Source organism: Brachyhypopomus gauderio, chromosome 3, assembly GCF_052324685.1.
Source record: "Brachyhypopomus gauderio isolate BG-103 chromosome 3, BGAUD_0.2, whole genome shotgun sequence".
Classification (NCBI taxonomy): domain Eukaryota; kingdom Metazoa; phylum Chordata; class Actinopteri; order Gymnotiformes; family Hypopomidae; genus Brachyhypopomus; species Brachyhypopomus gauderio.
In genome coordinates this window covers 1010085-1021754 of record NC_135213.1, presented here as the reverse complement: position 1 = coordinate 1021754, position 11670 = coordinate 1010085, and the positions used below count along the sequence as shown (strand labels likewise).

Sequence of the window (11670 nt, the reverse complement as noted above, 5' to 3'; positions counted from 1 at the left end):
TGCAGGATGTGGGCTGTTTGGTTTCCGGGGGAGGGTTGGGCTGGTTGAATAAAAATACAACTGGGTTTATTGGCTGTCTTTTGTATTCTGGATATGGCAACCGGATTAAACATCTGTCATTCAGTAGCCCTTTAATTTGTATCCACTTGAGGATTAACACTAGACAAAAGGAATTGAGGCAGAGATGAAAGTACGGAGTGTGGGTGTAACAGTCTCTTGGGTCTGTAGTGTGGAAGCAGGCGTGTGTCTCTTGGGTAAATGGTTCTTGTATAAGTACTCGGGATGTCACTTTTACAAGCCTGAAATGTCTTGTGCTGTGTTAACACACTGATACAAATCTTTTAATCCAAGAGCAGCAGAGGAGATCCAAGGTAATATTTTCTTACATAAATAGTTTTCTGAAGAACATTCAAAGTGTAGATCTGAACTTCCAGGCTCCTGTTTCTACTCCAGGAAATATTTAAAAATATGCAGTAGTTGGTCATGTAAGTTTCAGGCCAATGTGAGATTTCTAGAAATACTGGTAAATTATATCCTCACTTGTGTATGCTGGGGGCCAAATGAAGATCTTTAAGTGTGTGTCTGTGGTACTATGGAGCAGCTTATAGAAAATGAGAGAAAATGTAGATGGTAGAATGTTCTGGGTTCAGATTTGTGGGGAGTTTGGTTCTACCAGTTTTTGTGTTTAGATCACACCTGTAGTGTACTCTTATGGCATGACTTCATTTGCAGCTGTTTTTCAGAAGCGAGATGTACAACATGAGAACAGTGCTGTTCCTAGCGGTCATGGCAACATTTTCAGAGTGCAAGCCAGTGAGTGAAGTTGTTCACAATAGCTGTTAAAGATGGACGTTTTACTGTGTAGTTTATTGCTTCTTTCTGACTTCTGTCAAGACGCTTGTTCCCCTGTATTGTGCACATAAATCATGACAACTGTTGGGTGGGTGGATGCGTTACTGAAACATTTGAACCTTTTTCTATCTGCATATCCCACTTCAGGTCATGTGGTATAACATGCACACAGACGAAAGCGATTCGTCCTCAGAGTCCCAGTCCTCCGAGGAGACGACGCTACCTGGGATCCTGGAGTCCGTTCTGCTGACCACGCAACCTGGGAACCTGGAGTCCGTTCTGCTGACCACGCAGCCTGGGAACCTGGAGTCCGTTCTGCTGACCACGCAGCCTGGAAACCTGGAGTCCGTTCTGCTGACCACGCAGCCTGGAAACCTAGAGTCCGTTCTACTGACCACGGTCCAGCCAAGCATACAGGATGATCTCCACATCAAAGGTGGAGACTCCAATTTCTCTGGCGCTGACGCAACTCCACCTCTGTCCTCAGGGCCTGGCATCGTTGTCAACACAGCCCCTACCCTCATTCCTCCACCCGCTGAGGGACCAAACCCCAGCCAGGCGGAGACCACAGAACTGCTTTTCACAAGCGCCCCTACCAATGTTTCCATACCACACGAGAGTCGCGGAGACATGTAATTACCCAAATATGTTGGGAACTGTAGCTCACCATTACTTCACCAGTGACCACAAACGTTTTAAGAGTTTAGTCACACATCACATTCATTAGTATTTCTGCTCTTCTAGTAGATTGCTGTGATTAGTTTCCTGTCTGCTCCTGTTGGTCCAGCTGTATGATGCAGTCGCTGAAGTGACCTGAACCCAGATATCAGACCCAGTGGTGTCCTTTTGCTGCTTTTGACGTGTTGCTTTTACAATTTATAATATTTTTAAAGCCTGTGAGAGCCTGTGAGTACTGTGTGTACCAAGTGGCATATGGTGTTTACTTTTTAATTTCACGTAATTAAAATTACGCCCTTTAATAAAACTCCTCAAAGCATGAAAAACTCCTCCTGTTTTTGGAAGTTTCAGTTCATTTTGTTTAATTATAATGAGCTCAGTTAAAATGCATTAACACACAAAGGCCAGACGCCTTCAATTCCAGCTATAAATACAACCACCTCCCTCAGCGAATGAAACCTCTTTGCTCTACCAAATACAAAGAAAGAATCTTGTCCCACCATTAACAGGTTTAACTGCAAGTTTAATCACCACCTGTGAAAGGGATAATCCGTACACATGCACAGTTCTCTCTCTGCAGATTTACAACGTGTGTGTGATGCAGGAAAAAGCCCTGCTCTGACAGTACACCAGACATTCAGGTCTGGAGCTCTGAAGGCGTGGATGGGTGAAGACAGGTGAGATATCGATGAACTCGGGAGGACACGATTGCGAAGCAAAGCTGCCTTTACATCAAAGTGACAAAACAGCCTGTAGTCAGACGAAAGGCACAGACAAGTTCAGTCAGCAGAGCATCAGGGGTAGAACAGGCAGGGACAGGGTCAAAGGTCACTGTGGGTCTGCCTCAGGCTCTCTGGAGTCCTGCGGCTCGTGGTGGTGGTGTTGCTGAGGTGGTGGTGGTGTAGGGTCAGGGGGTTGGATCAGTCCTCCCTCCTGTGCCGTGTTGTAGGAGCCACAGCTGGTGCACTTCAGCCCCAAAACGTGGAAACGCACGACGGAGCGGACCTGACAGTCATTACACAGAACCTACACACACCCAAAAGTGAACCTGACAGTAATTACACAGAACCTACTCACACACCAGTGAACCTGACGGTCATTACACAGGACCTACACACACAGAGCCACACACACTAGTGAAACTGGCAGTAATTACACAGAACCTACACACACACCCAGCCACACACAACAGGAGCCCGAAAGTCATTATTGTGTGTGTGATCTCTTGACACTGTGTTCTGGTACTCCAGAGGCATGGGTGGACCAGTCTCCCTGTGTGTGACTGTGTACAGGTGTGTGTGTGTATTGATGGGTGTGCAATACCTTGACAGTGCTGTTCTGGTACTCAAGAGGCATTGGTGTCTGGGCAATTTCTATGTCCCTCATCTCCCAGAATTCCTCCATGTCTCCCACAGAGTGCATGCACAGAGGGCATCGACATACACTGAGACAGACACACACACACTCACGTTATAATTCCCTGCATATGCACACTCCTCTCATCATCTTAATTTTATATTTATCATGTTCCCGTTTTGTTCACCGCTGTGGTTGTTGTTCAGCCAAACAGCAGTACTGCAGTCCACATTATGCATGTACAGCATCCTGAGTGTATTGTACTTACAGCCCCCTCCATAATTATTAGCACCCCTAACACCAAGCGTAACACCAAGGATGAGTACGCAGAAAAACACCCACTGTTAGGTATTGGGGAGGATCTGCGATGCTGTGGGCCTGTTTCTCCTCCAAAGGACCTGGGAACCTTGTAAAGATACATGGGATCATGAACTCTTTGAAAAATCAGGACATTTTGAATCAGAATCTGGTGGACTCTGTCCAAAGCTCAAGATGGGTCATCACTGGGTCTTTCAGCAAATTAATGACCTTAAATGACCCATGTGGCCAAATCTACTCAAAAATGGGTCAGAAGGCACAAAACCAAGCTCCTCTCATGGCCATCTCAGTCCCTAGACATCAACCCAATAGAAAACCTGTGGGGTGAGCTGAAGAGTAGACTGCATAGGAACAATGTTCACAGGACTCTGGACAATTTAGAGAGGTTGTGCAAAGAGGAATGCTCCAAGATCCCTCTTTCTGTATTGTCTCATCTTGTGAAGAATTATAGGAGAAGATTAAGTGCTGTATTGTTGGCAAATGGAGGTTGTACAAAGTACGAACACAAGGGGGTGCCAATAATTTTGGAACAGGTCATTTTATGGGAAATAATTATTTCTTAGTCAGGATTTTTTCTTAAGTTTTATTTGACTTTGAATTTATTTTAAGGCCTTTAACACCTTTTAACTAGGGGTGCCAATAATTATGGAGGGTGCAGTATGTCAGTGTATAAGACATCCTCAGTGTATTGTACTTGTATAAGAGTATATAAAACATCTGGTCTACCACACACAGCCCCAACACGTACCCTCTTTTACACATGTCCTCAAAGCAAGTCCTAGAAACAAACAATAAAAGCCGTTAGAGATATGTTTATGTGAACAGCAGTAGTGACTCTGTGTGCGTGCGCGTCTCTGACTTGTGCAGCAGGTGTCCACAGGGCAGGACGTGTGCTCCGATCCTAGACGTGTGGATGTCCTCCATACAGACAGGACAGTTCTGCCGGGAAACGTTCTCCACACACTGAAACAACACGGACACCACAGAGCTCTATAAGATCTCCACGCCTGACTGCCGAGTTAGTGTTAGTCATAGTTTTTGCCTATGACTCCACTATGATTGTGAACTCCACAGAATAATAAAGCAGTTATGTGTGAGAAAGTGTGGCCTACCTTATGGTTCCCCTGTAGATCGCTGGCTAAACATAAATTGCATTTCGAACAGTGGAAATACTTCTCTTTAGGGCCGATCCTACAAAGTCAAGAAGAGGAAAAATATTTATATTGTAAAATATAAAAAGACAAATAAACATTAAAATGATCAATTTATGCAACAAAGAAGAAAAACTGTTATTTGTCAAACATGGGGCCAGAAAACGTGAAACGTGCTTCTACATTCGCGTAGTGTCAGGAGCTCCGACTCCGCGTGCGAGGCAGCCCTCACCTGCAGATCCCGCAGGGCTGGCAGTGGTACTGCTGCTTGTCTTTATCGAACAGGTGACAGATGTGGCAGTAATACTCCCCAAACGCCACACCGCAGACCGCACACACACGCTGCGACTGAGACAGAGACACATGGCATCTACCCAGCGCAATACGCCCGTTTATAAAGTAACTTTCTGCCCTACACAGCAGCTGAAGACCGTTGTGTCCGTGTCATCACTACTACAGCCGCTTCTACCACAACCCACACAGCTTTACCTCCTGAACGGCGTTACACACCGCACACTTGATCTGTTTCACTCGAAATCGGTCCATCTGGTGATCTTCCTCAGCATCGTGACAGAGTCTGCACACGTAGAACTTCCCACAGCAGGGCGCCTTAAACAAACGCGACAGAGTAAAAACAGACCCAGAAACACTGACGTCCAACAACACAGCCCACTTCCAGGCTAGCCATGTTAGCTACCTTAAAGCTAACGTTAACTAGTCGGATTTACCCTTAGAAAATGGAACCGACGTGCTATCGTGCAAACAGCTTACATTAAGCATTTACTCTTGTTAAATGAATGTACATATTTGATATTGGCATACGAGTATAACTCACTTTTAGCAAACAGCTACGAACATAATGCTCACATCCTATGTTTGTAGCAGCCATGTTTAATTCAAAATGCTCAAACTTTATTTAAAAAGGGAGGTGACAGCGCTACTTTACGTATGAAGTGTCAGGTTTTTAAATGCTGAAATCCATATGCAAATTTCAGTGTTTCAGTACTTTTTGCACAACTCGATGCTCTCTAATAAGGAGCTTTACGGCAAAATTCACAATAAGTGTTTAATCCATGAATCAACTAATACATTTCCATTTACAGTTCAATTAGAGTTGGTATTTAAACAGTCCTCATGACGTTCATATTTTGACATCATGAGATCAAGACGACCAACGATCAACGACTTCAAACGTGATGTTCTCAGAAGTGACCACTGAGCTTGGTTTGTCACAGTCATCAGCGGTTACAACAGATACAGAGAGACTGGAAAAGTCACAGAAAGGCATAGAAGTGGACGTCATTTGGGCACATCTCTCTTTGCTAGACGACCTGCAAGGGTACCTGACCACCAGTGTTGCGAATAACGCCGTTAAATATAACGGCGTTAGGTAACGGCATCATTTTGTCAGTAACGGGATAATATAATTAGTTACTTTCCAGTCGTTACAACGCCGTTTACGTTACCGGTCATTAAAAGCGGTGCGTTATAGTGATGTGTCGTTCGCGAACGATCCGGCTCTTTAAAGTGAACGATTGGAAGAGTCTCCACAATGGGAGCCGTTTTAGGATCCTATTTGGGAGCCGCTTTTTCGTTCAGTATTGCGCTTGTGCTCTGCAAGTGCCACAGTTTTTTTCCAACATCGTTTTTATTTGTCCTTCGGTGCCTCGCTGTCTCTCCCTCTCCTTGCGCGTATTGCTCTGTTTCTGCCAGTGGTACAGCATACTTGGCGCCGACCTGCGCGAGGGTCCGTGCGCCGAAAATGACGCAACCGCGGTGGCTCCGCCCCTGCGCGAGGACCCCCGTGCGAAGCGAGGTCGTGCACCTCTTCAGCGCAATGAACAAAGTCGTGTATGCCGGCTTCTTACACCTTTACAAGGTGGAATTTAAGCACTTGTACGTCAATTTTCAATATTGAAAAAGGCCATTTTCAATATTTCCCAGCACCTTAAACTTAAATATTTATACATATTGTGGCGCCGGTGAAGAAGGAGACTCACTCAAGAAGCTCATCTTTGCAAGGAATACTCTTTATTGAACATCAAGAGTAATAACTGCTTTATTACTTCCTCTCCCTCAGGTGCTTTGGTGGCAGTCATGTCATATCACTGCACACATTTAACCTTGATGGTGATTTTTACTTTCCCCAACAAAACGTCCCCAAAGCATTCCCACATTTCCATAAATGAACTAACACAAAGATGCACAAAGAATTGCCATGTTAAGGAACATTAACAAACATAAATCTCCCACCCTGTACATTTCCCAGCATCCTCCACTAGTCGGTGGCGGAGCTCATAGGTCCATATTCCCAGCGCCGTCACATAGCCCCCCCCTCATAGTCCGCCGTCCCGGCGACCCTAAATAGGAAATCCGGTGACAAAGTCACCCAAGTGACGGGGTGGTCCACGGGTCCTCTGTGGCCTGGAGTGCCGTGTGTGAGACGGGGAAGGTACCTGTAGCGTGGCGGGAGAACCGGGAGGCAGGGGCGCCTCAGCGTCCATTCGTCCACAATCCACAGCATCGTCCACTCCCGCCACGTCGACGTCACAAGCAGCAGGGACCTCAGTGTCAGATCTGTACATGTCCCGTGGAGCAGGCTGAACAGAGTGCGACATGTCAACATCAGCGTCCCGCCGGCCGACCGGAGCCTTGGGCCTGTACGGTGTCAGCCGGTCTCTGTGTACGACAACATTCTTTCTCCCCCATTTAACCCTATACACAACCTCACTGAGCTGCTTTATCACAGAACATGGCCCCACCCAACTGGACTGTAGCTTCGGGCATAGGCCCCTCGACCGTTTAGGGTTATACAACCACACCTGCTGACCCAGGGACAACGACCCCCCACTACACCGTGCATCATACGCCCTCTTCTGTTTGAGGCTCGCGGCTCCCTGGGCATCCCTCGCGACCTGGTGCGCGTCATGTAACCTATTTAGTAGGTCTTTAACAAACAACGGACCGGGCTCATACGGCGGGCCTGCGTCTGGGGCCGCTCCAAAGGCAAGGTCTATGGGCGTGCGGAGCTCCCTTCCAAACATAAGGCATGCAGGGGTGAAACCAGTCGATTCCTGCACCGCCGATCGACACGCGAGCAGGACTGCGGGCAATCTCACGTCCCAGTCTCTCTGATGCCTGCTAGTGACCATAGCGAGCTGGGTCGCCAGCGTGCGGTTGAATCTCTCCACTAACCCATCCCCCTGCGGGTGCAGTGGTGTAGTCCTAGTTTTGCTGATCCCTAGCAATTTGCAGACTTCACCCATAACCTCCGACTCAAAATTTCGCCCTTGGTCACTGTGCAAAGTCTCCGGGACCCCAAATCGACAGAAAAATTCGTTGACCAATGCGGTCGCCGTCGTGCTCGCGCTCTGGTCCGGCACGGCGTACGCCTTGGGCCACTTTGTAAAGTAGTCCATCGCGACGAGGACGTATTTGTTACCTGCTTCAGTAACGGGGAAGGGACCCATGACGTCCACGGCGACCCTTTCCATTGGCGAACCCGAACGCATAGGGATCAGCGGCGCCCTGGGTCTCCTCGCTGGTCCCTTTTTGGCGGCGCACGTGTCGCAGCAATGGACATATAGTTCAACGTCACGTCTACAGCCTGGCCACCAAAACCTTTGCCTTAGGCGACGCAGCGTCTTAGATACCCCGAAGTGCCCACTACCGAGCGCACCATGCACCGAGCTAAGAACTCTCTCCCTTAATTGTACCGGGACCACGTTTTGCAGTATGCTCTTGTCCGAATTAGGCTCCACCCACTCACGGCACAGCATTCCCTGTTTCACGCGCAGGTTATCCCAATTGGACCTAATCGCCTTTGCCACGGGGCCTAGCGGGCATACATCGTCCCACACCGGTGATGAGGAAGCCTCCAAGTGCCTCAAACCCCACCCAATCTCAGGGTCAGCCAACTGGGCTTCCCTAAATTGTTCAATCGGTACAGCCTCGAGTTCCAGCTGGGGCATCTCATCTACCGGTCTGAGCGCCGCGCAGCGTACGAAATCAGGGTCGCTCACCTCAACCTTCACACAGTGTTTGCAGCTTTCACTTTGACACGGTCTGCGCGACAAAGCGTCCGCGTTTCCGTGGATTCTACCCGGTCGGTGCACAATGTCAAACTTGAACTCCTGCAGCCTGGCCAGCCATCTGGCCAGCTGCCCCTCAGGATCACGGAGGTTTAGGAGCCACTGCAGCGATGCGTGATCCGTACGCAGGCGAAAAGGCACGCCATACACGTACGGCCTGAAGTGTTCCAGGCATGCTATCATTGCAAGCAGCTCGCGTCTGGTGACGCAGTAATTGCGTTCCGCCTTGCTCAGGCTAAAGTACCCGATCACGCGCTCCGTGCCCTCGTGCACCTGTGAGAGTATGCCACCAACACCATGGTCGCTCGCGTCTGTATCAAGAATAAACTCTGTGTCAAATTTGGGATAGGCCAGTACAGGCGCGCTGCACAGTCTATCCTTTAACTCCCTGAACGCATTCTCACACTCGGGAGACCACACGAATCTCACCCTGCTGCCAGTAAGGCCATGAAGTGGTGCTGCGACTTCTGCAAACCCCTGAACGAACTTCCTATAATAGGACGCCAGGCCTAGAAAGCTCCTGACCTGCTTAGTGTTCGTCGGGCGAGGCCATCCCCTCACCGCCTCCGTCTTTGCTGGGTCTGTGCTAATCCCCTCGCTGCTAACGACATGGCCCAAGAAATTTAAACGTTGTTGTAGCAGATTGCACTTCGCGGGGTTGAGTTTCAAGTTAGCGCGACGTATCCTATTCAGGACCGTGTCCAGGTTCATTAACGCCGCCTCGAACGAGCATGCGTGCACCAGTACATCGTCAAGGTAAACAAGGCATTTAGAGTTCGGGACCCCTCTCAGGACCTTCTCCATGAGTCGTTCAAACGTCGCAGGAGCGTTACAGAGGCCAAAAGGTAGCACATTGAACTGCCACAGTTCTTTACCTATGGTGAATGCAGAGCGTTCCTTGGCTGACTCGGTGAGGGGAACCTGCCAATAACCGCTGCGCAAATCGAGGGAGCTAAACCATGCAGACCCAGCAAGCAGCTCGAGAGACTCGTCGATCCTCGGCAGTGGGTATGCATCAAGATTCGTGACAGCGTTAAGCCGCCTGTAGTCCACACAAAACCTCCAATTCCCGTCCTTCTTTTGTGACAGTACGACCGGTGAGACCCACGGGCTGTTCGAGGGTTCAATTATGCCTGCCTCAGCCATGATATTGATCTGCTCCTCAGCTATTTTGCGTCTCATAAACGGTAGGCGGTGGGGTCTCGAACGGATCGGCCTTGCGTCGCCTGTCACGATGTCGTGCGTAGCTAGACTGGTTCTAGTGCAGTCATTTTCCGACAGCGCGAAAATGTCCATGTAACCCTCTAAAAGTGACCAAACTTTGCCCTTCTGCTCCGCAGTGAGATTGCCCACGCAGCGAGTCCATAGCTCGCGGACGGCCTCAGCGATGTCCGGGCGCCCGTGCCCACCTCGGTCTGCGTCCCCGCGGTCCGAATCGCCCTCTAGACGTACCACCGACGGCCCACCACTAAATGAAACTCCCCCGGTCTCGCAATTTATAACTGCCTCTGCACGTCTCAAAAAGTCCAGCCCTAATATGCATTCGTCGCAGGTATCGCCGAGCCAAAACTTATGTACGAAGGGCCCCCGCCCGAAGTCTACCCTCGCCAAAGTGTGTTCACCGAGCACAAGCCTCTCACCCGTTACTGTGGTGAGGCTAATTTTTTCACCACCCAATATCCTAGCATTAGACCTAATTGCCCTAGTGTTGTAGTGTAACACAGAAACGGCTGACCCGGTGTCGATTAAGGCACTCACCGGCTTGTCATTGACCATCGGGGGGGTGTATAGTCCATTTATGCCCAGTCGGCGTGAAGGTAGCGAGGACCCGAGCGTGCATTCGGATGCCTTGTGATCCGGTAGCCCACATCTCCAGCACGTCATCGTTCGACGTCCCGCTGTGTCTCGCCCCGGTCTCGCAGCAGCCGTCGGACGCGTTGTGGGTCCTCTGGAAAGCACCAGCTCCGCCCTCTCCGCCTCTTCGATCGCCAAATCCAGCGACGCCGGGTCCTTCAGCAGGACGTGTGTTTGTAACTCAAAAGGTTCCAGTGCCTCCACGAACCTGTCTAAGGCCAGCCTCTGTCTGACTTCCTCTGGGAACGTCGGATACGCCTGCCGCACCAGCAGTGTGATGTCAGCTGCCAATAGCGCGAGGCGTTCGCCACGTGCGCGCCGTCTTAGTGACAGTCTCTGCCTCGCCGCGGCGCTCAGCGGCTGCCTGCCAAAGCGCGCCCTCAGAGCGTTGCGCAGCGCGGTTAGATCGTCGTGTTCCTCCTCTCTCAGTTCAATGAGCGTACGCTTAGCGTGGCCTTGCAGTGATAGGCACAAATGTGCCGCCGTTTCGTAGTCCGACCATCCCATTCTGTTCGCTGTGATCTTCAGCTGAGCATCATATTCAGCCCAGTCGGAAAGTCCATCATACCTGGGCAGTTGGAGCGGCGTAATGAGTTTGTTCCGGCCCGAGGCGCATGCCGCTATTTCGCTGCAAGCCGGTGTAGCACGCTCCGCACGTACGCTGTTCTGGCCCGCGTTGTGTCTCCACTCCTCGGCGGCCCCCATCGCCGTCATTGGTTGGGCGTCGTCCGTGCAGGTGGCGCCGCTCCACGTCTCCGGCCAGTACGCTCGGCGCTCTTCCTGCCGATCAGCTTGTAGCCGCTCCGTGGTTTTCGTCTTCGCCACGCTCCGTCCATCTGCATCTCTCCGTAGCTTCATTAGTGCTCTTTCCTCCCGTTGCACCAGTTCGCCCACCTCGTCAATCTCGTCCAACAGTTGACGCAGATTGCCCAGAGGCCCACTTCTTGACACCACTTGTGGCGCCGGTGAAGAAGGAGACTCACTCAAGAAGCTCATCTTTGCAAGGAATACTCTTTATTGAACATCAAGAGTAATAACTGCTTTATTACTTCCTCTCCCTCAGGTGCTTTGGTGGCAGTCATGTCATATCACTGCACACATTTAACCTTGATGGTGATTTTTACTTTCCCCAACAAAACGTCCCCAAAGCATTCCCACATTTCCATAAATGAACTAACACAAAGATGCACAAAGAATTGCCATGTTAAGGAACATTAACAAACATAAATCTCCCACCCTGTACATTTCCCAGCATCCTCCACTAGTCGGTGGCGGAGCTCATAGGTCCATATTCCCAGCGCCGTCACAATATACTCGAAATTATTCGAAATAATTCGCTTTTTTATCACATCGATTCAGTCAGACATCTA

General features: G+C 49.8%; 3 protein-coding genes across 4 annotated transcripts; 1 reads left to right on the top strand and 2 right to left on the bottom strand.

The window, feature by feature from the left end:
- Nucleotides 1-85: 85 nt before the first annotated feature.
- On the top strand, nt 86-1859 carry LOC143509916 (uncharacterized). 2 transcript variants are annotated; one of them, XM_076998798.1, is made up of 3 exons: nt 86-371; nt 744-813; nt 1000-1859. In XM_076998798.1, the coding sequence occupies exons 2-3, from the start codon at nt 751-753 to the stop codon at nt 1486-1488; spliced, it is 552 nt and encodes a 183-aa protein (XP_076854913.1). In that variant the 5' UTR covers nt 86-371; nt 744-750; the 3' UTR covers nt 1489-1859. The 2 variants fall into 2 exon arrangements, with proteins under 2 accessions (XP_076854913.1, XP_076854912.1); XM_076998797.1 differs by having other exon boundaries at nt 87-371; nt 733-813.
- A 173-nt stretch (nt 1860-2032) lies between these two features.
- On the bottom strand, nt 2033-5294 carry rchy1 (ring finger and CHY zinc finger domain containing 1). The gene is made up of 8 exons (XM_076998795.1): nt 5191-5294; nt 4845-4964; nt 4588-4703; nt 4317-4395; nt 4064-4167; nt 3953-3982; nt 2854-2974; nt 2033-2556 (listed from the first exon to the last, which is right to left on the bottom strand). Exons 1-8 carry the CDS (start codon nt 5242-5244, stop codon nt 2359-2361), a joined length of 822 nt encoding a protein of 273 aa, XP_076854910.1. The 5' UTR covers nt 5245-5294; the 3' UTR covers nt 2033-2358.
- A 1421-nt stretch (nt 5295-6715) lies between these two features.
- On the bottom strand, nt 6716-11296 carry LOC143509581 (uncharacterized). The gene is made up of 2 exons (XM_076998440.1): nt 10205-11296; nt 6716-6955 (listed from the first exon to the last, which is right to left on the bottom strand). The coding sequence occupies exons 1-2, from the start codon at nt 11294-11296 to the stop codon at nt 6716-6718; spliced, it is 1332 nt and encodes a 443-aa protein (XP_076854555.1).
- Between the last annotated feature and the right edge of the window lie 374 nt (nt 11297-11670).

What these genes read in the sequence shown, in the direction of transcription:
- LOC143509916 (XM_076998798.1), top strand. Translation starts at nt 751, where the DNA reads ATGTACAACATGAGAACAGTGCTGTTCCTAGCGGTCATGGCAACATTT. An exon ending in CATTTTCAGAGTGCAAGCCA is followed by an intron (nt 814 to 999) that starts GTGAGTGAAGTT and finishes ATCCCACTTCAG; the next exon opens with GTCATGTGGTATAACATGCA.
- rchy1 (XM_076998795.1), bottom strand. Translation starts at nt 5,244, where the DNA reads ATGGCTGCTACAAACATAGGATGTGAGCATTATGTTCGTAGCTGTTTG. An exon ending in GAGGACATGTGTAAAAGAGG is followed by an intron (nt 2,975 to 3,952) that starts GTACGTGTTGGG and finishes TGTCTGTCTCAG; the next exon opens with TGTATGTCGATGCCCTCTGT. An exon ending in ACCAGAACAGCACTGTCAAG is followed by an intron (nt 2,557 to 2,853) that starts GTATTGCACACC and finishes GGGTGTGTGTAG; the next exon opens with GTTCTGTGTAATGACTGTCA.
- LOC143509581 (XM_076998440.1), bottom strand. Translation starts at nt 11,296, where the DNA reads ATGAGCTTCTTGAGTGAGTCTCCTTCTTCACCGGCGCCACAAGTGGTG. An exon ending in CGATGGTCAATGACAAGCCG is followed by an intron (nt 6,956 to 10,204) that starts GTGAGTGCCTTA and finishes CACTCTGTTCAG; the next exon opens with CCTGCTCCACGGGACATGTA.